This window comes from Sparus aurata, chromosome 9 (genome assembly GCF_900880675.1).
Source record: "Sparus aurata chromosome 9, fSpaAur1.1, whole genome shotgun sequence".
NCBI lineage: Eukaryota > Metazoa > Chordata > Actinopteri > Spariformes > Sparidae > Sparus > Sparus aurata.
Window position 1 is genome coordinate 15212315 of NC_044195.1, and position 25812 is coordinate 15238126.

General features: G+C 41.7%; 2 protein-coding genes across 4 annotated transcripts; one reads left to right on the forward strand and one right to left on the reverse strand.

Annotated features, from left to right (window-relative positions):
* Positions 1-468: 468 nt before the first annotated feature.
* LOC115588692 (uncharacterized) lies at positions 469-12239 on the reverse strand. Of its 2 annotated transcripts, none has more exons than XM_030429448.1 (5): positions 12039-12239; positions 3114-3431; positions 2707-3009; positions 2404-2514; positions 469-2192 (listed from the first exon to the last, which is right to left on the reverse strand). In XM_030429448.1, the coding sequence occupies exons 1-5, from the start codon at positions 12073-12075 to the stop codon at positions 2179-2181; spliced, it is 783 nt and encodes a 260-aa protein (XP_030285308.1). In that variant the 5' UTR covers positions 12076-12239; the 3' UTR covers positions 469-2178. The 2 variants fall into 2 exon arrangements, with proteins under 2 accessions (XP_030285308.1, XP_030285307.1); XM_030429447.1 differs by lacking the exon at positions 12039-12239 and adding an exon at positions 10760-11291.
* On the forward strand, positions 11314-25784 carry LOC115588690 (amyloid-beta A4 protein). Of its 2 annotated transcripts, XM_030429442.1 has the most exons (18): positions 11314-11604; positions 15020-15187; positions 15276-15405; positions 15508-15620; positions 16086-16276; positions 16364-16593; positions 16756-16923; positions 19136-19269; positions 19402-19476; positions 19886-20044; positions 20312-20440; positions 20529-20628; positions 21746-21813; positions 22350-22488; positions 22872-22925; positions 23327-23418; positions 23531-23677; positions 23788-25784. In XM_030429442.1, exons 1-18 carry the CDS (start codon positions 11545-11547, stop codon positions 23887-23889), a joined length of 2259 nt encoding a protein of 752 aa, XP_030285302.1. In that variant the 5' UTR covers positions 11314-11544; the 3' UTR covers positions 23890-25784. The 2 variants fall into 2 exon arrangements, with proteins under 2 accessions (XP_030285302.1, XP_030285303.1); XM_030429443.1 differs by lacking the exon at positions 16756-16923 and having other exon boundaries at positions 11321-11604.
* Positions 25785-25812: the final 28 nt, after the last annotated feature.

Below are 25812 nucleotides of genomic sequence, written 5' to 3' on the forward strand. Positions count from 1 at the left end.
TAAATTGCATTCTTGGTAATGTAGTCACAAGGTTTTGAAAAGCATTATGCTCCTACAACATTGTTGGATTCATTTTGGACAGTTTTGTTTTGTTTTTTCCCCCCAGAAACCAGAAACACCACCTTTACTATTCCATACATTCATCTTCCTTATTAAACGCTGGTATCTGCATTACCTACAATGGAATTTAATGACTGGGCGACATCACATGCATGTAGTATAGTTTAGTGCAGTAGCAGACATATGTCTGTGTTGTCTGTTGATATGGTTCAATTAAAAGAAGATAAGGGAAATGAAACATGTTTAAAGGGAAATGAAAGCACAGCTGGCTGCCCTTGTTCTTCTTTATGAAACTTTATCACTGCTGAATTCTGTGTCATGAACTAAAATATTGACAAACATGGAAATAGACTTTGAGTTGTCTGAGCTGATTTTAGGTAGATAATGCAGAGGACCACAATAAACAAATGCCTTTGATATGTATTTATTATGATAGCTCCTGTCATCTCTGGCTCACACACATACACAGTGCTGAATGTTGGCAGTTTTCCTCCAATAAGACAACAAAGAGGTCTGGATAAGTACTCCGCCTCAGTGCCACTAACAAGTCTAAACAAGTTGGAAACCTATTATTTACCAGTGGTGCTCTGTGGCCAAGAATGTGGTGTGCCACCTTCACTTTCACCGTGTGATGCTAATCGGCACATATCAAAACAGCCTCCAGAAAGAACGTAAGAGTGACAGTGATGACAGGACACCAAATGACACCAGGAATTTGCAATACAAAAACAAAAGACAATGGTACAAATTAAAACATGGGTTAAGGATTGTTCAGTTTTGTTCCACTTGTGGATGCAGTTTCAGGTTTTAACCCTTTTTGGTGACCTTGAAAAAGTCCACTTATTCATGCTGTCACACATTCCTGCAACTCTCTCTGAGCATGCCTCAGATCTCGTGTGCTCTCCTGACTCAGCTACAGAAGCTGGCTGCTGACCAAACCCTGAATATGGGAGTGGTAGACTGGCTATCTGGACTAGCAGTATGTTTCCAAGTTCTCCCAGTTCAACAACATCTTTTCAGCCAGGAAAAATTCTCTGGCTGCCTTGTTGTCCTAGCAGGGATCATCTACAGGCATTACCCTTTGGTGTCAAGTCTCTTGAATGTTACAAAGTGGTCACAGGGTTTCCTCCAAACCTTGATGTGTTATATATTCCATACAATGACCTAAATATCTTTATTTATAAAAGTGAAACAAAGAAACAGCATTCAGTGTAACCAGCATACCTCAAAGACAGTTACGGAAGAGCAGGTTACATTTTAACACACCCTTAGATAAAAAAGATGAAGATTGTCCAAGGACCTTTAAAAGGACCCAGTGTAAATTGTCAGTCTAAGGTGCATACACATTTTTCACATTCCATTACTATCAGCATTACATAGATTACATTTAAATGGAAAAAAACAGTGCATAGTACTGGTATTGTGCTGAGTACATTTCACATTTCTGGTAATAAAGGGACAATGAAAACAGCTCATAGATGTGCTGCATATCAACCCCGAGTTAGTATGAGCATGCGTGTGGTTTGTCATAACTGTAGCAAGGTGTTGCCATATCAGTTAAAGGTAAAGTTTCCTAAAATGGCTGTGGTAAATATCTTATTTCTTTCTCACAGTCAAATCACAGCCCTTACAGTATTACCATCAAGGTACAATCAATCAACAAATGGCTCAGTTTGTGGTGTATTTGTGAAATGAAAGACATTTTGAACACGTGTTTCTGTAAGTTGTCTTGTCGTTCTACTATGGCAAAAAGACATGTTTTCCAAAGGGTTCAGTTATTCTGACCGGATTTTACAGTATTTGAAATAGAATGTATCACGTCATCTTCTTATCGTTGTTGGGAAATCTCTGGGCTAATATGTCACAGTCCTTGAATTTGAATGAAGGAAGATAAACACCTGACTGCAACCATCCATGATAGCTCACAAAATGGAACAAACAACACATTCCATTAGTGGAGCGAACACAGGATGCAACCTGCCCACAAACAGTTTCAGCGTGGGCATGGTGCCGCATTCATGACTAACCACCTTTTGTTAGGGAAGTGCTTTCACAGTTATATATTGTCACATTGGAGTTGGTGTGTTTGGCATAAAAAGATGTCTGTCTCCACTCCTTTTATCTTTGGTATCCTGTATCAAAAACAAAAGATAAGGAAGTCAAATTTCATGGAGAGACAAGGAACGATGACAAATGTCAACCCAGAAGACCAAAACTGGCAGTGGCTGAAGTTTTTCCAGGTGTAAGTGTTGTGCAACTCCAGTTAAACCAGCTTAACCATGCTAATCAACACATAAATTAATACAGCGCTCTGGCGTCATGATCAACGGTTGCAAAACTTACTGTGAGAATTCCCACGGCGCCACAAGACCACGGAAAACACAACCACCAACATAATTGGAATCATTTTTAGGTACCGGTATCTCATTGGATCTACCGGATTTATCAGGGTTTCTGTGGAAAATGGCAAAAATGGCAAAAATATAATGCTTAATGATTTGTTTTTCCTGATGATTTGACATCACATCTTGAACAGGACTTTTAGTAATAAGCTGTTTTATATGTTGTACTATCACTGTACTATTGCTGTGTTTGCAGGTAACTTTTAATGTGGAGCAGTAATGTGAAACAAATAAAAACAGTCACCTGTCATTGTTGTGCAATCATCTCTAATGACAATTGATAGTCCTTTGGCCTTTACATCACATGCAGGTGTCCCGCTGAGTTTGGTGATGAGTTTGCTGGTTAATTGGTAGAGGCCGGTCTGATCGTCCAGGGTGTTTGTGTGCGTGATGTTAGTATCGGGTGAATTTGTAAGAAGCTGCCCACCCAACTTCCACTGAATCTCAGCCTCCCCATAGTGCCCACTTGCATTGCAGCGGAAAGTCTTTCCACTTTTGTTAGCATTCAGGTTGTCAGCAGAGTCATCCTGACAGACGTCGTAGCTCGCTGGTGACAGACGACTCAAGTTAGCAGTGTGCAATCATGCAGTAAATTCATGGGAGAATGAACGAGTGATTGAATGTTGTATGCATAATGAATGATAGACTCACCATTGATGTTTAGATTTACAAAGACTCTCATGTATGTCTTTTTCTTGTAAAATTTGCATCTGTATCTCCCCTGGTCATCCACTGTGATGTTGGTCAGGAGAATAGAGCAGTTATTGCTGTTCTCATGCAGAAATAGTTTGGCTCTGTCCTTGTATCCGCTATTGTAGTTTGAAGTGTTCTTGGTGTTTTTAACCACCAGAATTGTTCTTGGTTCTTCCCTCTGCCACAGGAACTCCTCGTCCAGATTTCTCTGTAGGCAGTTGCATGGCAGGAGGACACTGCCTTCCAAGTTGCCTGTGATTGTCATCTCCTCATCACCTACAGTAGCAAATGTAAACAGGGATTAGTCGGGTTGCTCAGATGCTCTTTAATATTTTTAATTCAGTCGACATTTGTCAACACACAGTGGAAAATTTTGGATTTCAAAACTTTCTTTTCTGTGCTGCCAAGGCAGAAAATGTGAGTAAAAACTGAAATGAAAATTAAATATGAGGCAGTTAAGAGAGATAAAAAAAAAAGGCACTGAGGAGTACAAATGCAGGCATACAAAGTACAGTGAAATATACACAAAATTTATGTAGAACCAGAAGGGACACAATCTGACAAACACAGACTAAAAGACAAGAAAATAAAGACAAACAAGGCAAGAATGTATGACTATGTGTAGGAGGTCTGGTTGCTTTTTATCCGGCTTTTAAGATAACATGTGTCACACCACGGTGAGGGGTGTCTTGTCCTGGGTTTTTTGTCTTGTGAACTTCCTGTTTTATTTTGAAAAGAAACTCTCCTCTCGTTTCAGGTCACTTGCCCTTCATCATGTGTCACCGGTCTGACGTCTCCCCTGATCCCTGATTGTTTCCACCTGTTCCCCATTACCCTCATGTGTTATATAGTCCGCGTCTCCCTTTGTCTTGTACCAGAGTGTTTGTATTCGTCATGCAACTCAGCTCTCGTTCACAGCCTTGATCCAAGAATCCAAGTTTGTATTTCTAAGATCTTGATACTCTTAAGTGAGTGACTTTTTGTTTGTACATTTTTTCAGTGAATTTTCCAAGTTAAGTTTCTAATCTTTTGTTAGCCTCCGGTGGAGTGCCTCTTTTGTTTCGTACATTTTCATAGTTAGTCGATAGAGTAGTTTATGTTTGTAGCCATTTTCGTCTTCCTCTGTTAGAAGTGAATTTTTAAAGTTTTTTATAGCCAAGTGTGCCAAAGTAGTTTAGTTCTTTGCTGATTTATTCTTTTGCTTCCTTGAGAGTGATTTCCTGTTTCCTTATCTTTTTTTTTTTTTTTTTTAGGTCTTTTGCCTCATTTTTTTTTCTTGTTTCCTCGCCCCGCAGATTAGATATTGTGATTCATAGCCTATTTGTTTGTCACTTTACTTTGCTTAAGAGTTCAAGTGAAGAAATATATTTCACAATAAAAGCCTGATTTACTTGCCCTTATTTTGCATCTGAGTCCTATTTCTAGCCCAGGCCTGACAATATGCAACGGAATGCATGGTGGATCCAGGTGTGGAGCCACGGCGTTATTGACAACTGATGTGCCCCTGTTGGCCTCACTTTAGTTGCTGAATAGTGAAAGAAGGCAAACATCATACGTTACCCAATTTTACCCTGAAAATCCACTTGAAACACTGTCTACCTGCCTACCAAACGTACTGAGGTCCACATTCAAATTTTGTTTTCTTTGGTCATGAGATGATAAATGGGAGAGAAACAATCAGATTTGTCACATTACCCTTCGCAGGGGGCCCAACCTCTGGTTTTGGATAAAGCTGATGGACTTTATATACTGTAATAATTTAGATAATAGCTCCACTTCAAGCAACTACAGGTAGCTGATGACCCGTCTATACTTCTACTCATTTTAAATCAGGGATTTCACATGAGGTTTTACGTAAATACAGGATCTGAGAACTTCTTCCACCACTGGTTGATCTTGTTTCTAAATCTGATGAGTTGCGTGAGCTCTCAGTTGTTTATTCATTCAACTCATCATTTCAAGTCTAAAGATGTCAGGTCTGAGGTAATAGTTCTGTTGTGCTCTGATAATGAAAACCAGACATCTAAGTCAAACTGAACTATGAACTAAACTTAGTTAATGATAAAAGATGAATTGATTCCTTTTACAGCGTACTGTCTCTCACTGTAAAGCTCACAACACACCATTAAAACATTCTCAAACAGCAGAGAATAATCTGTTTGCACCTTTTAAAACTGAAATGGATATTGTAATTTGGAGATACTCCTGATACTGTTAAAAGCCAGATGTCTTCAAACACGCAAAAATATTGGAAACATCTGGAACACAGAGTGGTTTTCAAAAAGAAAACACAAAGGAGTTTTTAATTTTTGTTGTGAGCTTGAAAATAAAGGCAGATCTGTCTTAGTACTCTTCTCTCAGAGCAGTACTACAGGCTATTGTATAAGGGTCACCACTTATAGAATTAGGCATCGAAAGACTAATCACAAGGACTGCATCTGGGTGATTGATGGTCACTTTGAGATTTTAGCTGATGTGGTGAGAACCAGTTAGGCTAGCTTAATCATTTTTATTTTTTTTTACAATAACATTGATACATATTGGAATTGTGATATGATTCCCGATTAGCTGGAATTATCATTACTGCATCACAATTTTCATTTTCAACTAAAGTATGGTTAAAAATGTTTGGGGTTTGTAGCAAACAAATGTTTATATTTATATCTTGAGAAAAATATGTGTATCTCTTCAGCACTATAGTGCTTCATTACTGTGCTATTTGTCACAAAATGTACCATTATTAATACTTTATTACTGCACTTAGCCCGGCTGCGATTTAGATAATATATCAATTAATTTGGTAGCCATTGTCAGGTCGAGTTGAAATATGAAACACATCAGCACGTAGGCAATGGAAATGAGTTTAAACACTGAGCGTGTGTGAGCTGTGTTGCCATGGATACACAAAATATGCCTACTGTGTGTTTAATTAGCCGTTTGAAAGCAATGGCAAACTTACCAAACTGGATCAAACATGGGCTGAAACATGTCTTATCTGATCAAACATCTCAAAATAATCTCCAAGCAAGGACAGACGGCCAACAAAACAAACATGCCTGTTTGTCTGTGTTTGTTGGAGAATGTTTTATCATTGTGCCATTGAATTAAGGAAGACAGTCTGAATGAGTGGTGCCCTCATGAGTGTCAGTTTTCTGAGCTCCTTGAGGCAGAGCTGTAGAGAGAAGTCTTGACACGTTCTTAAGTGTTTATCCACTGTCCTGATAATGTCACATAAGTCACATAATATAAGTCATCCTCACATTTTTTTTTTGCATGCTCATTCTGATTCCTGATTCTTTGACTGGAATAATGTCTATATCTGCCGCCTCAAAAAACATCCAAAGCCCACAGCCTTTTTATAAAATAACAAAAATTTCCTCACATACCATTATCTGCTTTTATTTTCCTATTCTGTCTTTTACGTTTTGATGTGTCTGAGCATGTTATTGATTTAACCCCCACCAAGGAGGTTATAGTTCACCAGTGTCTGCTTTTTGGTTCGTGGGTTTGATTTTGTTGGTTTGTATGATGGTTGGTTGGTTGGTTGGTTGGAGGGATAGTTGGTAAGTTGGTTAGAGCAGTGGTTCTCAACCGGTGGGGCCCGCCCCCCTGGGGGGGGGGCGCGGACACTCTCCTGGGGGGGGGGCGCGAGTAGGCTACAGGATGGGAGGGAAAACAAAAATCTGAAAAAAAAAAAAAAAACAAAATCACGAAAATTCCCCCCATGTCGAAATGCAAGTGGTTGGACTATTATAACACACAAACAAATCATCCTTGTGGCGACTTTTTTTTGTCAAAAGCGACTACCGACAAATCTAGTGACTTTTACTGGTGTTATTAGAGACTTTTTTAGTGTTTGGAGACTCTGACTTGAAAGCACGTATCACTCTGCAGTTACTGTGCTCAACGAGCAGCGGGTGCTGCCGTGAGTCCCTCCCGCGAACAAAAGCACTCACAGGCGGTCAATCTCTCGTAGACACACGCAGCAGTCCAGCCTGCAGTCAGAACAGAGAGGGGACACACAGCACTCCGCGTCCAGGCTGCAAATGAATCGCGGATGCACATGGCCGCCGCCGTTCCGGCGTACAGAGCGGGGTGTAAATGTACCGTATATTACCAAATAATAGCCGGGTTTCAATTAACCACAGGGTCCCCTTTAAATGCAGGGTGCAGGTGTATATTTTGATAAATAACCGCAGGGGAAACAGCCCGACGTCATCATCATGACGTCTACCATCACGTCTCTTTAGGAGTGGCAGCGCAGCTTTCTGTGTGAATTACATGAATTACAATTACTGCGCTGCCGCTCCTAAATAAATGCCGAGTCTAATTCATTTCTTTTTTTTAATCAAGGAAGAAGACGTGACTACTGACACTGGACGTTTTTCTTCTTCGCCTTTTTCACGTGTTGTGCTTTCTGTCAGTCAGTATCACACTGATGATCGCCATGGCTCCGGTGCAGCAAAAAAATTAAAAGTACGACTTGAAATTCAAACGTTCTTTCGTAAAATATGCAGAGGAAAACTCGGGAGAAGCAGCCGCTCTTTTTCTCTGAAAAATCAAAGTGAGCTTCAGCGTCTGTCTGAGGAGGACAGCAGCAGGACCAGGCTGCCTGCTGGAGGGAGGAAGAAGGCGAGCGAGGAGCCTGAGATAAACATGCGGGGATGGGTTATCAGCAAACGGGCACGCCATGAAAGAGTGTCCCGCAAAATTATCAGGGTGATGGTGAAACAAATGTACGCCACCGTGAGTGACAGCAGAGATGAGGAGTTTGCAGCGAGTGCGGGTTGGCTGAATCGTTTCCTCCGCAACATCTTCACTTGCAGAAGGATGCCAGAGAATTCACCGAGAAGCTGGAGAAGTTTGTGACATTTTCATCCCGGACTTTTTGTGAGGAAGGAATTAAACGCCTGTCCCAAATTGCCGCCTGGTCTGTTAAGTGAGTGAAACAAATAAACGCCCCGGCTATTATTTGGTATTTTACGGTATGATAACTCTCCCGGCCGGAGAGAGAGACATGCATCACAGTGCTCAGCTGCAGACACAGCAGAGAGGTGACGAGAAGCGACTCATCATGACTGACAGGCATCAAGGCCAATCAGCGCTGCCTGACCGACCCAATTCTGGACAGCTGTTCTTTTTCCTTGTGGGGGGGCCCAACTGCAATGAACCAGCTTTGGGGGGGCCCAGCTTGCAAAAGGTTGAGAACCCCTGGGTTAGAGGGTTGGTGAGTTGGTTGGTTGGTTGGTTGGTTGGAGAGTCGGTTGAGGGTGGGGAGGTTGGTTGGTTGGTGTGTTGGATGATTAGTTGGCTGCTTGGTTTTTTGGATGGTAGGTTGGTCGGTACATTGATTGGTTAGTTGGAAGGTGGGGTGGTTAGTTAGTTGGTGGGTTAGTTGGTGGTTGGGTTTGTAGGTTGGTGTGTTGGTTGCTTGGTTGGTTTGTCAGCAGACACAAAAACTACTGAACAGAATACCACAATACTTGGATGGAGAATAGAACCCATTCTCTTTTGAAGAGATCTGGAAAGAGGAATGGATCCATTATTTTTTCTCACTTTCTTATAAATTGAGAAAAAGGGTGTTTAATAACGTTTTTGTTAATTTCTCGAGGAGTACAGTCATAACAATTTGATGTGGATCCAAATAAAAACCCAGATCTTGTGGATTTAAATATGTTTCTATCTGATATTAGATTTGTTTGATTAAATTAAGGGGGACTAGTGGGCCTTGGCGGAGGTATGCATTCTACTGAGTGTCTAGTTTATTTATCAAGTTACTTTCACTCAATTTATAACCTCATGTGGCCTCGGCTGTAAATATGTCTCATTCACCTTTATGCATGTGTTGTAACTGCCAACGCGGCTAATGCTTACATAATCAAATAATATTAAGCAATATTACAAACTAATAAACAATTATGATAATTAGTGTACAAATGTTATTGACCTGGTCCAGTTGGATAACTCTGCAATAATGTCTTGGGCTTTGTTGGTCAACCACAGCTGCACAGCCACACCTAGCAACCAGACACTTTCACTGTGTTTGTATTCTCCTCAAGTGCATGAAGAAAGAAAGAAAGAAAGAAAGGAAAGGAAGGAAGCAATCAAGAAAGCAAGAAAGAAAGAATGGCGTCACTGATTTGAAACCTTTTGTCTAAATATTGCTCAAGTCCCACTCCAAGAAAAACTAAATTGTTTGGTTTAAGCTAAATGACATAAGTGGCATGATTCTCTTTAGGCCTTATCCACTTAAGTCCAATAGTTCTGACATTTATAGCGTGTAGTAGATTTAAAACAAAAGTATTTGTTTATATCCCAGATAATCCATTTCACCTTTTGGAACGTCTGTACAGAAAAAATCCTATCTCTATAAGATTTGCACAAGGTTTAAACCTTGCATTACATACACTGATGACTTCATTGAATTATCTTATCTCATTAAATTTTTTTCATAATTTTGACAACATGCTGTTAAATTTAGTTTTTCAAACATGGTCAAAGAAGTCAAAGGATCAGGATGTAGTTTTTGGGGAACACATTTTAATCAGAAGAGAGCATTTTCAGTAATTAAATTTAAACAAACTCTTTGTTTTCAAGATTGAAATTCAATACACACACTGACTTTAAAGGATAACACAATTTCATACTGTTTTACTTTGTTTATATGTGGTGGACCCTGCCACCTTTCTATCTTCAAACAGTGTTCTGGGGGTCTTATTTTTATCTGAGAACAGCTTGTTTATTAAGTCATGGAAAAAATACATATTTCTTTTGTTTGTGTTATTACCCCATTAATATTGTAAATACTAAAATTCTTAGTTTGAATTTCTTCACCAAAACAACATAGTGCTCCTTTAAAAGAAAGACACAGAACATTCAACATGGAATCAAAAAACAAACCCGTGCAAACCTGACCAAAAATCAATATCTATATCTACCTAAATACTATTAAAATTGATTTTGTGCAGTTTCATTATAAACTTGTCTTCATCCTCTACAGGTAAACCTCACCTGACCTCTACTGTTTGAAGGACGACTTGCAGGATTGATGTTTAAAGGAAACAAAATGTCTACAGAAAAAATATTAAGTGTTGAATAACTAGTGTTTAGTTAATATCTAACTATGATTGATACTCCTGAACACAAAGCACTTTATAATTCAACCAGGCATTCACAAAGGCTGCCCACTCCCTCAGTGTTCACAGTAGGAATGAAATCTCTCAGGTTGTTACTTTATCATTGAATATTTCGCAATGAATATCCCCTAAGACCTGGAACTAAGACAGGAAACATTTTTGTGGCGTGTCTTTAGAGGGATCTCGATTGCGCAACTAAAACAGTGAGCCTGGGTTACACTTCCCTACAGCGCTTATCATAGAAACACATGATCAATCGGACAGGAATGCAGCGAAACTGAATTGCAACATGTCGATCAAGTAAAACTTTACCAGCAGCACATGGGTCGACATTGCCATCTTACTGTTTTATGTTAAGGCTCAAATGCTCCACTCACTCGGCGCGTTTATGTGATCAAGCAGCAGTACACAGGCACAGACAGCCAGGACAGACAGAGTCAATGTGTGGTTTCAATGACATGACAGTACCTGTGACAATTAGCACCATACACAATCCCAGGAAAATCCTCATGTTGCGCTCTGCTGCTGGAAAAAGATGGATGGAGCTGAGAAGTCCCAGGCCAGTATACTTCTAAACTGCTCTAATAACTTCTAGAAAGATTTTTTTTTTTTTTTTTACTTATCTGATCCGAGTCCTGTTGTTTAAATGTAGGCTAATGACCCGTCATAAATATGGCGGTAAAATTCCAGCCCGTGCGCACGTCCGACGTCAATGTGTCTTCTGAGGGGAAGTGAAGCCAAGTTAAAGTCCAACCTCAGAAGACGTTGATCTCCGTTTCCGGAATAAAGTCATAAATTTCTGTCAGGACATTTGAGGCTGCCTCCCACTGAGGATGATACAATCTGATGAAGCAAAGTTAACCATCTGAGCTCCACGGGAACTAAACTGATGTGTTGACAGCCCTGGATATGGCACGATATTAGCTCATCAATCGCGCGTCACCGTAGGTATTTTATTAGGATTTTCTCTGACAGTGGGAGGAGAGCGAGTGAGTCAAATGAGTTTCCTTGGCATCAGTGCGCGCACACACGCAGTCATCCCCCCGCCCCCACCAGTCCCACATCCCGCGAGCCTCACACCGTCACCGTCGGGAGCTAAACGGGGAGGGATCACCGGAGTCAGGATCGGAACGACGACTTCAGCCGCCGCCGCCGCCGCTGCTGTTGACACAATATCGCCCGCCCGCTTTTAACATTTCTTCTGACGGGACAATCGTGAACATTACGGGGGTGCTGGATACCGGGAGGACGGCATGGGAGAGCTCACGGCGTTTCTGCTGTTACTGGTGGCGACCTTGACGCTTTCATCCGAGGTGAGCACAGCGGAGAAAATCTCAGGCTGTGGTGGGAGAGTGTCGGTGAGCCGTCCCCTGGCTCCGCTCCTCCCCGGGCCTTGAGCTTGTTACTCCGGGCTTTAAACGTACCACGGTGCCAACTACCGTGTCGAATGTGTTTAATGACGTGACAAAATAACGGTGAAATGTACGGTAAATACAACTGACAATACTGCGTAACGTTAGGTTATAACGCTCCACGTTTCCAGGCTATGTGACAGCAACAACCGAAGATAACATTGTTACCGGGCTGCGCTGAGGCCCACTCTTCGGTTCGTCCAGATAAATGGCTTTCCCTGACAGTCTTTCACTATTGTTGCATGAGTCCATCGATATTTTTCACATGTGCAGTGTACACAGATTTTCTGCGTAGAATTAGCAAACCAAATGTCAGCAATGCTACCGAGGCCTACCGTTAGATGTCAGTGATTGACAGCTTGGCCCTGCCATGTTTTGGTTCGTCCCGGGGTGATGTTTTTCTCTACCTCTGTGTAACAGACTGTTATTATAATAATATCTAGTCACTGTTATATTTGTATTGTTAGTTAGTTGGGGTAGTCATGTCACCTGGCTGATAAGGTCTTGAAGGCTAACGTTAGCTAGCTTTATTTCCAGAATATGACAGGGATTGGCATGGCAACCGCTACAGGCCAACATAACGTCGTATGCGTGTTCTGCTAGTTTATCTCGTTAACGACTTAACGGAATCAAACAAACGCAACACCAGTTCAGCTGTGATGTGAATACGCCGTCCGGTTTTTGACAAATGTGTTTTACAAATGCTAAAGTCGCGTTACTGCGTAATTCGGAGCTGCTGCGTCGACCCGGTCCGCTCGGTCCGGTCCAGCCCAGCAGCGTAGCAGCTGCAGGGTGGTGGTTAAACTGTTGAGGAGACATGGAAAAAGGATGCAGCCTTTTTTTTCTGTAGTTTGACACAAGCAAGATGGCGCCTGCAGCTCGGCTGCTGTTACTGCTGCTGTGCAGGACCAGAGACAAACACACAGCTGGAAAAAGGATGAGCAGGGCCTGTATTGCAATAAGTAAACCATTAGATGTATACAGCTGTTTTCTCGTTGCTGTGCTGCATTGAGGGAGTCGTTGTATAGTGTTTCCATTGGGCAGGCTCAGTACAATAACACACCTACTGTAGGTCTCCCACCCAAACCCAAACCCCTGTGTGCTGCAGTGGAAAGTGTCTACAGAGGCATCATGCAGGAGACACTGATGTTGCGTTCAAGAACTTTCCCTGACAAAAATAACCATATGCATTACCTGCGATCATCCTGAGATAATGGTTGGAAATCTTGTTACTGTTCCTTTAATATCACTATTGTATATAACTGTCATTATGTCTCATGACATATGGTTTATTTCTTTGCTGTAATTATTTTAGTACTTATTATTGTACTTTATTTTCTGTGCCATGTGGTTTTTTTTTTTAAAGCTGCAGGGCAGGCTGAGTCATGATAGAGAGTCACTCAGCAGCAATACCTAGATGTGATAAAGGTTATCAAATGCACTATCATGGTTTGCTACCTCACTACCCAGTCACACAATTCTACAGTGATATAAATGTGCCCTGTGGCTTAAATGTTTTATGAAAGGACTGTGACTTGAACGACGTGAACCAGTGATTTGTGTGCTGAGTAACTGGACATGGACTGATATACATATAAGTTGGTTCTGGACGACTAGCCTGAGTTGACATCTCATTCCCCTCGGCACATACTCCATGTATAAACACCTTTTGTTTAGCAGTCCGTAGTCTTTAGCTCACATGGCCATGACTAGGTGTGTTACTAGTCTTCAAATCCACCATTGGTTTTGACTTTGAATTTTAAGGTCATGGTTCAATTTGATTTAAAGTTTTTTTTTTTCGACTATGCATTTATAAGAATTGTCGCATCTGGATTCGTAACGATCAACAGATAATTGGTTAAGGTGTACAAATAATATTCAGAGTTATAATTGAAAAGAGGATAATAGACAACCAAAGAGAGATAGAAACAAGTTTGTTACAAATTTCAATTTCTTAAATCTGTGCCAAGTGAACTCCCCCTTCCACAAATAAATAATGGATCTATGGCACAGATATCAGTTTAGTTCATAGTAAACTGTCTTCTCAAAGAAATTAATAGAGGGGATCCCTGATGCTTTTCTGATGCTGTCTGAGTTAACTTCAGTACCAGTCTTTTTCTCGTCTCCTTGCTTAGTGCAGCTGCAGGCTACTGAAAGCTAGTTGTGTCAGTTTTGTGTGTTTTTTCCCTTTAGATCCTCTGTACGCATGTAGGCGCGCACATGTGTGTAGGGTACTGCTGAATCTGCCTTTGAATTTCAGTTGATTTTAGATCTAGAATCGAAATCGTGATAGCCCTATCTATGACACTCCCTGTGTTCCACTGGCCGGTGGTTCGTACATCTATCTACAGCTTACAGCTGCTGTTTGTATTTTTCCATTCTACTGCTTTGGTTCAAACAGAATGAGCAAGATGGTTGTGCCATATAATGCAAGGCGCTCAAATAAAAAAGGACTTTCATATCCAAATAAATCATTGATAACAGTGTTGATGAGATGAGAAGAGAGTAGATTCTACAGCAAGAAACAACATGATGATCCATCATGACCCGCAAGAAGCTAATGTATAGCAGATCCTTGCAGAAAAAAACATCATCATGTCAGAATAAGTCATTAAAAGATGGGCGGCAGATTATTGTCAGCTTTCAGCATCGGTCCTTCCTGATGTGTGCCAGAAACAATAGAGGGACCAGAAGGCAAAACACATAGAGACTTCCTCCAATTCTTTCCCTGATGGGAAAGGGGAAGGAAAAAGAAGAGTGCAGAATGTCCTTGCACAGGAGAAGGCCAAGGCTAGTTCATTTAAAAGAAGTGCTTGTTCACTCACAACTTGTTTTTTGGTAGCCCATGGTTCAATTTTTTTCTTACTCGTTGCTCTTACAGGCTATATGTTCTTCCCTACCTTCTCATTGCACTTTCTGTCAGAGGAAAGGAATAAAACCTCTTAAGGCAGGCTAACAAAGGGCACATGTGCTGCTGGCCTGTGGCTGGAGCTTAGCTCTCTGGCTTATGGGCTCAGTGGGGATAAAATTGAGTGTCTTGCCAGGCTTTGGCTAAAACCAGCAGTAATATCACCATAATGTATTTCTTTATATAAGAACTTAAATGCACATTGATTCAAAGAGGCCTTTCTCCTGATTCCTCTATTGTACTGTATGGAGTGACAGTTGTTTTTGCAGGATTGTATTTGACAGGATCTAAAATATACTGAAAGGGACGAAACAAGCGGGATCAGGATCTCTGGTTAATCTTTACTTTATCCAGTGTGATACAATCAGTCTTCATCGTTGTCTTCTCTTTTCTCTTTCGTCTGTCCAGGTGCCAGCTGATGACTCTGTGAGTTTGCTAACTGAGCCCCAGGTGGCCATGTTCTGCGGGAAGCTCAACATGCACATCAGTGTGCAGAGTGGCAAGTGGGAGTCTGACCCGTCTGGCACCAAGAGCTGCATTGGCACCAAGGAGGGCATCCTGCAGTACTGCCAAGAGGTATTTAAGCAAGAGGACAAAGTGATGCAGAGACAGAGTAGGAGACGGAGACAACAAGTTGACATAAATATTTGTTCTATTTCTCCAGGTGTACCCGGAGCTGCAGATCACAAATGTTGTGGAGGCCAACCAGCCCATCAGCATCCAGAACTGGTGCAAGAAAGGCCGCAAGCAATGCCGCAGTCACACGCACATTGTGGTACCATACCGATGCCTGGGTAAGCAGTTTAAATTATACGTGTGGATGTTACTGAGCATGTTGGTTCCTATGTGTGAATGCATATGATACGTGCTTCTGATGAGCAACTTTAATGTTGCAGTTGGGGAGTTTGTGAGCGATGCCTTGCTTGTTCCTGACAAGTGTAAGTTCCTGCACCAGGAGCGTATGGACCAGTGTGAGAGCCACCTGCATTGGCACACTGTAGCCAAAGAGGTAAGGACGGACAGCATTAAATGTCACTGTATAAACTTCATATCCGTCATCATAGCTGCCAGTTTTCTGTCTGTTGCTTCCTTTCCTGTCTGGTCTTCAGTAGTTCTCCGGCAGAGTGACTAAGCACTCCTTAATTTCACGCTGTCAACACTCTGCTGTCCACCTTCTCCACCACTTTATTTATCCTCATGCGTCTCTGATTGTGCATTAATGTGCAGTCACCCACGAAGACAACTGTCTGCCAAAATTTTTTTTTTTTAACCTCCGTTATAAAAAAATAATCTGTTTATGAGATTATGAGAGTGGTGCTCCTTATATCCAGTCACTTAGGTTGAACACAATGAGCCCTCACTGACACCATGAAATGTCTTCAAAGCTGTGTAATTTCATCCTGGTTGTCAAAGGTGTTAGAAGCCACTCAAGCACTGTGGGAAGTTTTGATTAATGTCTGTCATTAAAACTTAGTCCTGCGGAGACCGCTCCATGAATCTCCATGACTATGGGATGCTGTTGCCATGTGGTATTGACCGCTTCCGTGGGGTGGAGTTCGTCTGCTGTCCTGCTGAGGCGGAGCGAGAGTCGGACAGCACAGAGCTAGAAGGGGAGGAGTCAGACGTCTGGTGGGGCGGAGCTGAAGCTGAGTACTCTGATAACAGGTATCCTCACTAGTGCACATTCATCACTGTTTGTCCAGACCGACACAGAGGTTTGCATGTTGACTGAACTGACTGCCCTCCCTGCAGCATGACGCGTGCGGCAGACACAGTGCCCGCCACCATGGAGGACGACGAAGACGAGGACGAAGAGGCTGACACTTTCGAAAGGGATGAGAACGGAGATGGCGATGAAGACGACGAAGAGGACGAGGAGGATGACATGACCGACGAACGGGACAGCGATGAGCGCAGTGCTAACGTTGCCATGACAACAACAACCACCACCACAACTGAGTCAGTTGAGGAGGTCGTTCGAGGTAAGAAGAGGATACACACCCTTTGTCTACATGTTTGGATTCATTGTATGTTTTCAAGATACGATGTTGATGTTGTTGTATACTTTTATGTTTTCCATCACGTCATGTTCTGCATACATTTATATTTGATTTTTAATTTGCGTTTGTGTGCACATGTCTCAGCCGTGTGTTGGGCTCGGGCTGTGTCCGGCCCGTGTCATGCCATGCTGGAGCGTTGGTACTTCATGCCCGAGAAGCGCCGCTGTGCTCCCTTCTTGTTTGGGGGCTGCGGGGGCAACAGGAATAACTTTGATTCGGAGGAGTACTGCATGGCCGTCTGCAGCAGCTCGTGTAAGTCCCAGGACCGGAGCCGTAGAAACCCTGAAGCGTCCACGCACCACGAGGCCTGACTCCCGTCCTCCGGCTACTGCAGATTGTCTCTGTTTCTGTGTGTCTCCCTGTCTTGAGTGTCTCATGGCTCTTAACAACTCGGAGCACTGACGAGTGGATTCAGTTGCTTCTACACTAGTTTTGTATTTAGCCTTATAGCATTATTTTCTCAGCAAGAGGATATTGTATTTATGATTATCAAAGAAAATTAAACAAGAGAAAAAGAGGGAGGTCATGAAATCACCTTATATAAGTGTAATCCAGAAAGTAAAGAAAATGTCCTCAAACATGTGGTGAAGTAGAAGCAGCTGGGATCCCTTGGCTCAGACGATAAGGCTGAGGGTTTTATATATTTGTCTTATTGCCAACAAATGTAATGAAAAGACTACAACCAACAATTAATTTATCTGCTAAGTAATACGTTTGAACTCTGGCCTGACTATGGCTCCTTTTCTTCCTATAGAAGTTGTAAATCTTTTAAAATGGGTCACAAATTTTTTTTGTTGTTGTTTGAAAAAGGCGCAGTCATTACTTTAAAACATCTGGACATTTAAGTGTTTAGCTAAATATCTAAAACAAGAGTCAATAGAGCATCTGGCGGGAACTATTTTCTGTCTGAGATGAACACACACTTGGTTCTCCTGTTACGCCTTCCTCACACAAGCTCCTGCCTGCCCTGTTTATTATATGGAGTTTCCCTTAGATAATTATCAATGTTTTTCACTCTACCGTTGAAAGAGGGAGAAAAAGAAAAAGATCTGACTGTCCTCAGGGTTGTTTTCAGGTCCATTTTTGCCAAAAACGCGTCTGTTGTGGTTACGATAGGCAAGAGTCTGAATCTCTCAATGAAGCACTGCTGTGGCTTGGCTTGACTTGTGCGTGGGAAGTGGGACTCGCGTGAGAAATGCGACTCACGCTATCAGTGTTTCTGTTTAAACCCATTGAAGATGTTACAACATGCACCCAATGTGGTCACCCTCTTTGCAGCCACCAGTATGATGACTGTGATTCACTTAAAATTATTCTTCTGAAATATTCTTCATTGTACGCAAGTAAAATGTCACTGTGTGGCTGGCTGATGCATTTTCAGACAACAATGGAGCTCTATGCCACAGAGGAATAAGCTCTATCAGGCTTTAACCACACACTGAATACTTGTTTGGATAAATTAATTGATGGTTTTGGTCTTTTTATGGGATTTGTTGGCAAAAAGATAAATGACCAGCTGTATCCTTTATGAAGCTTTTAGGCCAGTCATTTAACATCAGCAGAGTTGGTAGTTTAACTGATGATGTTTGGACATCGTACTGAAAGAACAATGAAAAGAAAAAATGCGAAGGCAAGTGGCTCAAGTTTAGTGTCCCTGTTGGAAAGCAGCCATGATGCTTCAGTAGTCATTCACTTTAATATCATTCAATTACTCATTTCAATATATTACTACTAACTGATACCTCTTACAGCATGTGGACAAGGAAGCATAAACACTGAACCTTGAATATCGCTGTGTGTCTGCATGAAGTCATGTACACACCTGCGTTTGCATGCCTTGCAGCGGCAGCGTATCTGCTGCTGTAGCTGCATAGCACACTGACCTGGCAGTTTAAGGTCTCTAACAATGTCTTGTTGCACTTTGTTTATAGCCTGTGTGTGTGTGTCTGTCTCTGTGTGTGTGTCTGTCTGTGTGTCTGTGTGTGTGTGTGAGAGAGAGTATATATGGGGGGGAGGGTTTCGTTAAAGGTTAACGGGTTGATTTGATGTTTCCACTCAGTGAAGCATCACAGTCCTCTCCGTGCAGCATCTGCCCTCATACTGACTCTGCACTTTTCCTCTTATCTCCAGGCTCCCACAATAAATAAAGGCATACGCACAGCACTTACTGGGAAACTAATCATCCTTTGTCCCCCTGATAACCCGCTATGTTTCTGTTGTACCATTATTTGTGTTTATATTAAAACAATTTCCTGTTTGTCCCTAACCTACTTCATGTTTTACACACATTTTAAACTTGCCTTGTCTTTTGGATTTTACTTGTGTGTTTCAGGCACGGCGTTTAACTTCCGTGCATCCTTTTTGCTAGTATTCTTACAGCTCTGTCTCACTCTGCCTAACCTTGTTTTTTGTTTTTTTTACTCCCTGTGTTATACATCATCCCTCCCTCTCTGTTTCTCTCCAGTGCCCACCATGGCCCCAAGCCCTCCAGACGCCGTGGATCGGTACCTCGAGTCTCCCGGCGAAGACAACGAACACACTGACTTCCAGAAGGCCAAGGAAAGCCTGGAGGCCAAACATCGTGAAAGGATGTCCCAGGTATGTCAGGGTTAACATCCTCAACAGTTCTGTCTAGGATTTTGCCTTGCCAGGGTGTCCAAATGTCTGACATGAGCTGATTTTATTTTTCTGTATTGTATGTAATGGCTGCTTTTGTCTGTTTATGTCCAGGTGATGAGGGAGTGGGAAGAGGCTGAGAGACAGGCCAAGAACCTTCCACGTGCTGATAAGAAAGCTGTCATCCAGGTAGAAAACAAACCACGACTTCTTCTGTATTTGTGAATATATTGTAGCATTATTTGTAATTGTGAAAGATTGTGAAAATATTTTAATTCCATTATCTTGGCCAAAATATACAGTGAAAAGAAAGTGAGAATGCCTTAGTGACAGGGATTTAAATCATATCCTTCAGATTTCACCTGTGTAAAATTAGTTTTAACTTATCAGTGATACGGAGCTAGATAAATTTGTTTAAAAAGATAAATCAGCAAAAATATGTCAAAGTTTACATGAGGAGAAAAGTGGGATTTTGAAATTATTTTATTGCCATTTAGTTGACATGTTCTAAAAATGACTCAACTATGGAGACAGGATAAGATATTAGATGTTTTATTTCACAGTCTTTTAAAATACCAGTTACATTCTGTATTTGCAGCACTTCCAGGAGAAGGTGGAGGCTCTGGAGCAGGAGGCAGCAGGAGAGAGGCAGCAGCTGGTGGAGACCCACATGGCCCGGGTGGAGGCTCTGCTCAACAGCCGCAGACGCCTGGCTCTGGAAAATTACCTCAGTGCCCTACAGGCCAACCCTCCACGGGTACACAAACTTGCGCACACACGCACACACACACACACACTCGTCACCTGTGCACTTTTCAGTAAAAGCAGAGCTGTTGCATAAAGTCCTGGGTGTGTTAGTGGGGGAGTTCAGAGATAAGTCACTGTAGCTTTCTCAGTACATTGCTCAAGTGTAACTTGAAACAAATATAATGATGTTTGTTAACTCCAAACAAAAAGTCATACTGTATGTTTTTACTGTAAAAGGCTTCAGTAAGTGTATTAATGACCATGCAACGCCCTCCAGGCTCGTCAGGTGCTGAGCCTGCTGAAGAAGTATGTCCGTGCAGAGCAGAAGGACAGGCAGCACACACTGAAACACTACGAGCATGTACGCACAGTCGACCCCAAGAAGGCTGCACAGATCAGACCTCAGGTACACAAAAACACACACACACAGACACACACAGAAAATTATGATTTCTGAATTTGACTCGAACTTCTTTCCTTTCTTCTTCTTTCAGGTTTTGACCCACCTACGTGTGATTGATGAGAGGATGAATCAGTCAATTGGTCTGCTCTACAAAGTGCCCAGCGTAGCCAATGAGATCCAAAACCAAGTCGGTAAGTCCCTGCTTCATTATTCTTACTAACTATATAATGATTGCTCTTAATACTTGTGCATAGCCAGTCAGGGTATGAGGACTCGATATGTTGTGTCCAAATGCTAATTAACATTATAGTACCATAAAAATACTTCTTTTAAAATCATGTCCCGTCCTAAGGGAGCAGTCTTCTATAAAGAACGGGCACTAAATGTTGAATTAGTGTTAAATAGTTAGTGTAAATCTTCAGAATAAAATATATATTTTTCTATTACTTTATTATATATTTTTCAGTGACGACACAGAAAACATAACTGTCACAGAGAAGAGTAAAGGACTATACTTATTTTTTTATAACTATTTACAATCAAATAATTTCATGTTTTACCATTTTCCAAAGCTGGTTGGTTTTCCCCTTAAACCCTAGTCAGTTTTAAGTCAATGTCATTATTAAAGCTGAAACATTTATTTGATTACTTGATTAGTCCATCGTTAGAAAAACAGTCTGCAACAATGCAGGGTTAAAATGTATTCATAGGAACAACTGGCAAAAATTCACGAGTTTCAGCTTCTCAACTGTGAACATTTTCTGATTATCTCTGCTATAATGGTAACTGAATATACTTTTCAATATAATCATCAATCTTTTTTTTCATATTGTACAGAAAAATCGATTAGTTGATTAGCTGGGAAAATAACCAGCAGATTAGGTGAAAAAAGTAAGAACATATACTTGCAGTGACATTAAACATGCCTCATCTATCCTGCTGTAGTATAAAAAAGTCAAGGTGTGGCAAATCAGTCTGTGAACTGATCATTTTAAAGAGAGATGAGCTCACATAAGATTAATTAAACTAGCCCACATTTGACCACCTTTTATGAGCAATGGGACTGTACAGATTTAATGATGTGACCCCGAAACCTCTTGTAGTGCTGAGTGAGGCTGAAAACAAGTTTAACAACATGTCTGGAGTCCAGTAAGGCATGTTGTGCTGATAACTCAGCATCTCTGTTAGTTTGTCTTCAGTTATCGGGACACTGCGCAGAGTTCTCCTACCACTTCGTCCTCCCATCTGTCATCATGTTGTATCTCTCTCTCTCTCTCCCTCTCTCTCACACACTCTTTTTTTCTCTAGCTGTTATAGTGCAGAGAGTTCAGGCGGAGCTGTCTCAGCAAGTCTCTTCCCTGCAGAGTGATGGGCGGGTGAGTTGAGTTGCACCCACTCACATATGCATGGAGTCTGTCCTGTATAAACTGCAGGCTCTCGTGTATATAAATAGAATAGCATCTGTACTGCGATACAAGACACTTAGATGCTGTCTGGGTATTGTGGAGGTGGGTTTTGATTGCAGAAATCGTGCAGTCAGAAATGCCAAAAAGGCCGAAATCAGTTTTAAATGGTTCAGCTGATGACACATCGTGTTGGCCGTGATCGGTTTCAGTGAATGAGATTTAGAAGAATCATCTGAGAAAATCAGTTCTTCTTGGACATCTGAAGGGGAAAACATTTTCCAGTGAGATCACAGTTGTAGAGCTGACTGAGCTTTAGTGAAGTGTTGTTGGCACATAATTACATCAGCGAGTTGAAGTCTTGTAGATGATGTCAGGTTCTCCACCTGTTTAGCAGATAATCATCAGGACTGGATTATATTTTCAAAGAAAGCCTCCCTGGTTGTCCCAGACTGACACGTCCAGATTAACATTGCTCTGTGTGTTTGTGTGTGTGTGTGTGTGTACAGGTGGATGGCAGGGTGAGTTACGGTAACGACGCTCTGATGCCTGATCAGGCCTACAGCTCTGCTCCGATGGACCCTGGCCTGGACGGACTGGGCTTCATCCACCCTGAGAGCTTCAACCAACCCAACACGGAGAACCACGGTAACACACACACACACACACACACACACACACACCATAGATATGTGTACACAAATCAGGAGAGTAGATAGTCAACTATTTTCTACTTTCATTTTTCTTTTTCTAATTCCTCGAAAATCTCAGTTATTATACAGTTTGTGCAGCAACATTAAATGAGTTACTTAAAGCTCCACCAAATTGAGTTTTTTCACTACACACAATCACATGGATTAATTTACAGTATATTAGCTAACTGTAGCCCCAATTTGTGCCTCTCACAGTAGATAAGCTAGCCCAGCTAACAGCACAGGTACCCACGCAGAAGATGAATTGATGAGCTAATGCATGTAATTTTTGACATTTTATCCCCTTTTTTGAAAATTTCTCTATGAATCTTTCTGTAGTTGAGCCTGTTGATGCTCGTCCAAACCCGGATAGAGGACTCCCCACGCGACCTGGTGAGTCCAGTGTGTCACAGGACTGCGAGATTCAATTAATCAGTATTACCTTTCATCATGTCTGCATATGATTGTTTGGCGGATGAATAAGTAAATAGATAGAAGAATAATAATAGTAATAATAACAGATAAATAGTGCTGACTGAATTTCCTTTCTCTTAAAAATTAATGTACGGAATTTAAAATAAATGTTGAATTAAAATCTTGTATTGTTTACATGATGGTCGCTTGCTAGCAGTTCTCTTCTTCTCTGACTTTAAGGGCACACTGCTGTGCTTCTTCACCCATTACCACCACTAGCCACTTTGAAAACATACAGTAACATTGTAATTAGAAATTGCTGTTACTACTAAATGTTATTTCTTATTCTGTTATCTGTCTGCTTGCTGCTTTCATTCCAGTATCAGCCTTGAAGCCAGAGGAGTTGCCAGAAGTGCGGATGGAGACTGAGGAGGGGCAGGGTGCTGGTTACGCAGTTTATCATCAGAAGCTGGTATGAAAAGCACTCGAGTCCAACACGACACTCATCATCATGTATGTTAGCCTGCTCCACCTGCGGTATGTGCTACGTGCATGTACTGAATTGTTTTGTTTTTCAATGGCAGGTGTTTTTCGCTGACGATGTGGGGTCCAATAAGGGTGCCATAATCGGACTCATGGTCGGAGGGGTTGTCATAGCAACTGTCATCGTCATTACCTTGGTGATGCTGAGGAAGAAGCAATACACCTCTATTCATCACGGTGTGATCGAGGTAAAGAATAGCTGCTACGAATCGATGGTTGTGTGTGAGGTGCAGAACAGAAATCAGTGTTCCCCCCGTGCTCTTTTGCTTCACTAACCCCCTTTTATCTGTGCCGCCAGGTGGATGCAGCCGTGACACCGGAGGAGCGCCATCTGGCCAGGATGCAGCAGAACGGCTATGAGAACCCCACCTACAAATTCTTTGAGCAGATGCAGAACTAAAGAACTGCTTGTCAACATTTCCTTCAGGCGTACCCCAACCCCACACTCCCCCACTCAGCCCATACACCTTCAATTTCCCACCCCGCTGAGGGGGAAGAAAATATGTGAACACCCGACACTTTACTTGCAAATTGGTCAGACAAGGGTACCCTGTTTCACCTGCACATTTCAGTCACAAGAAAAACTTCATAGTGTTTGTTGTACCGACAAACCGACACCCTGTTGAAGATTTATATGAAGTCACCGTGGTCGCAGCCTAGACCAGAAACATGCAGTTTAATTCCCAGTCACTCCCTCATATCTCCAACCGTTTGTTCCATTTCCCCTCCAACCGTCCCACACATCCACGCTCCCCTACTCTCCGATGACAGCTGTGCTGCGTTTGATGACAGGGCGGCTCTTAGAGCTGCCGGTGTGGGAGGAGGGGCTCTCAGAGCGCCTCTCCGCACAATTAGAGCCCAAGTGTTTCAGGTTTGTTTTTCAAAAAAGAAGAAGAAAAAAAAACGCAGAAAAATTCTACATCTATCAAAATATGTAAAAGTTTGAAAAATACTGAATGTTTTGTTTTCTGATTATTTTTTTTTATGTGTAATATATTAAGACAGAGATTAGCTGTAAGTATATGTAGTGCATGGCAATATTGATGACAGATACAGTAAACTGTATGTTGAGGTCCTTGGGAGCGGTCCTCCTTTAGATATTTTAGCAGGATTGTACATTTCTAGTGTCTTCTTTGTGATCTTGTGATATGAAGAAGAAAAAGAGTATTCAGAATCCGGTCTGCTTTGTTGTCACACAGACTTGCTTTAACTGAATCTTGACTCGCTATGCTCATCTCCACGCTTCACTGTTGTGTTAGCTGCATGGGCAAAATGCTCTATATGTAATATATGAAGTGTTATAGTATCCGAAAGGAAGATAATTTTGTTACTGTTTGCGTTCTATGCACTCTGTCATTTTGGAAGTCTGATTATTATCACAGAATATATTTGCCGTCGTGTCCCTGATGCCGATTCGCACCGTCGCTGCACATGTTGGGGTTTTGTTAGAGTGAGGTCAAACTTCAGAAAGTGTATCATTCCAGATTTATCATTCCAGTCTCTCTCGCTTGTAAATATTTGGAAGATGGAGATCCAGCTCTTAGTGGCCCAGTTTCATTATCAAACAGCACTTCTGTTTTTCCCCTTTGTTCATGTCCTCTTCAGTCTTTCATTCTAACCCCACTTGTCCTGTTTGTCCTCTCTTTCTGGCTGTGTCAGCAATATTGTACAGTGCAGCACTCGGGAGTATTTGATAAACAGACGGGACTTTTGGGTCTACAACGGTCTCCTCATCTCCTCTCCACACACATTCCTTCACCGAATCTCACAAACACATTCTATTTTTCTACATTTCCTGTGTATACATGTACAGTGCTTCTGTTAGTCCTGTGGTGGAGATTTCTTCATCTGCATTTCTGTCGTCCAGACTCGTATTAGTCCTCACGATGAGGTAGAGATTAACCATAAACATGGGGAGGATGACCACAAATCACATCAGCATGGACGCATCTTCCTCTCCCTTAATTAAGTTATTAACGCCACCTCCAGTAAACATGAATGTGACATGCATATTGTGCATTTATACCATAGAGATACAACACATATCACCTCTCTATACATTATCTCCACGTGTACATGAACACTAAATGAAGCTGTTAATCAGGTGAATGTTTTAAATTTGTATTGAGGCTCACTGTGGGTGTCTTCAGAGGCTCGTGTTTCAAAAAATAAAAATGCTTCTTTTCTTTCATTGATTCAGTGACCTTCCTCTGTGTGTAGTTAAATGAACCATTTGCATAGAGTAAGAAAAAGCTTTCTACACTCACTCTACCATGAATAAAAATTTTGAATGTACATATGAGGTTCTGGTTGTTTGTCATCA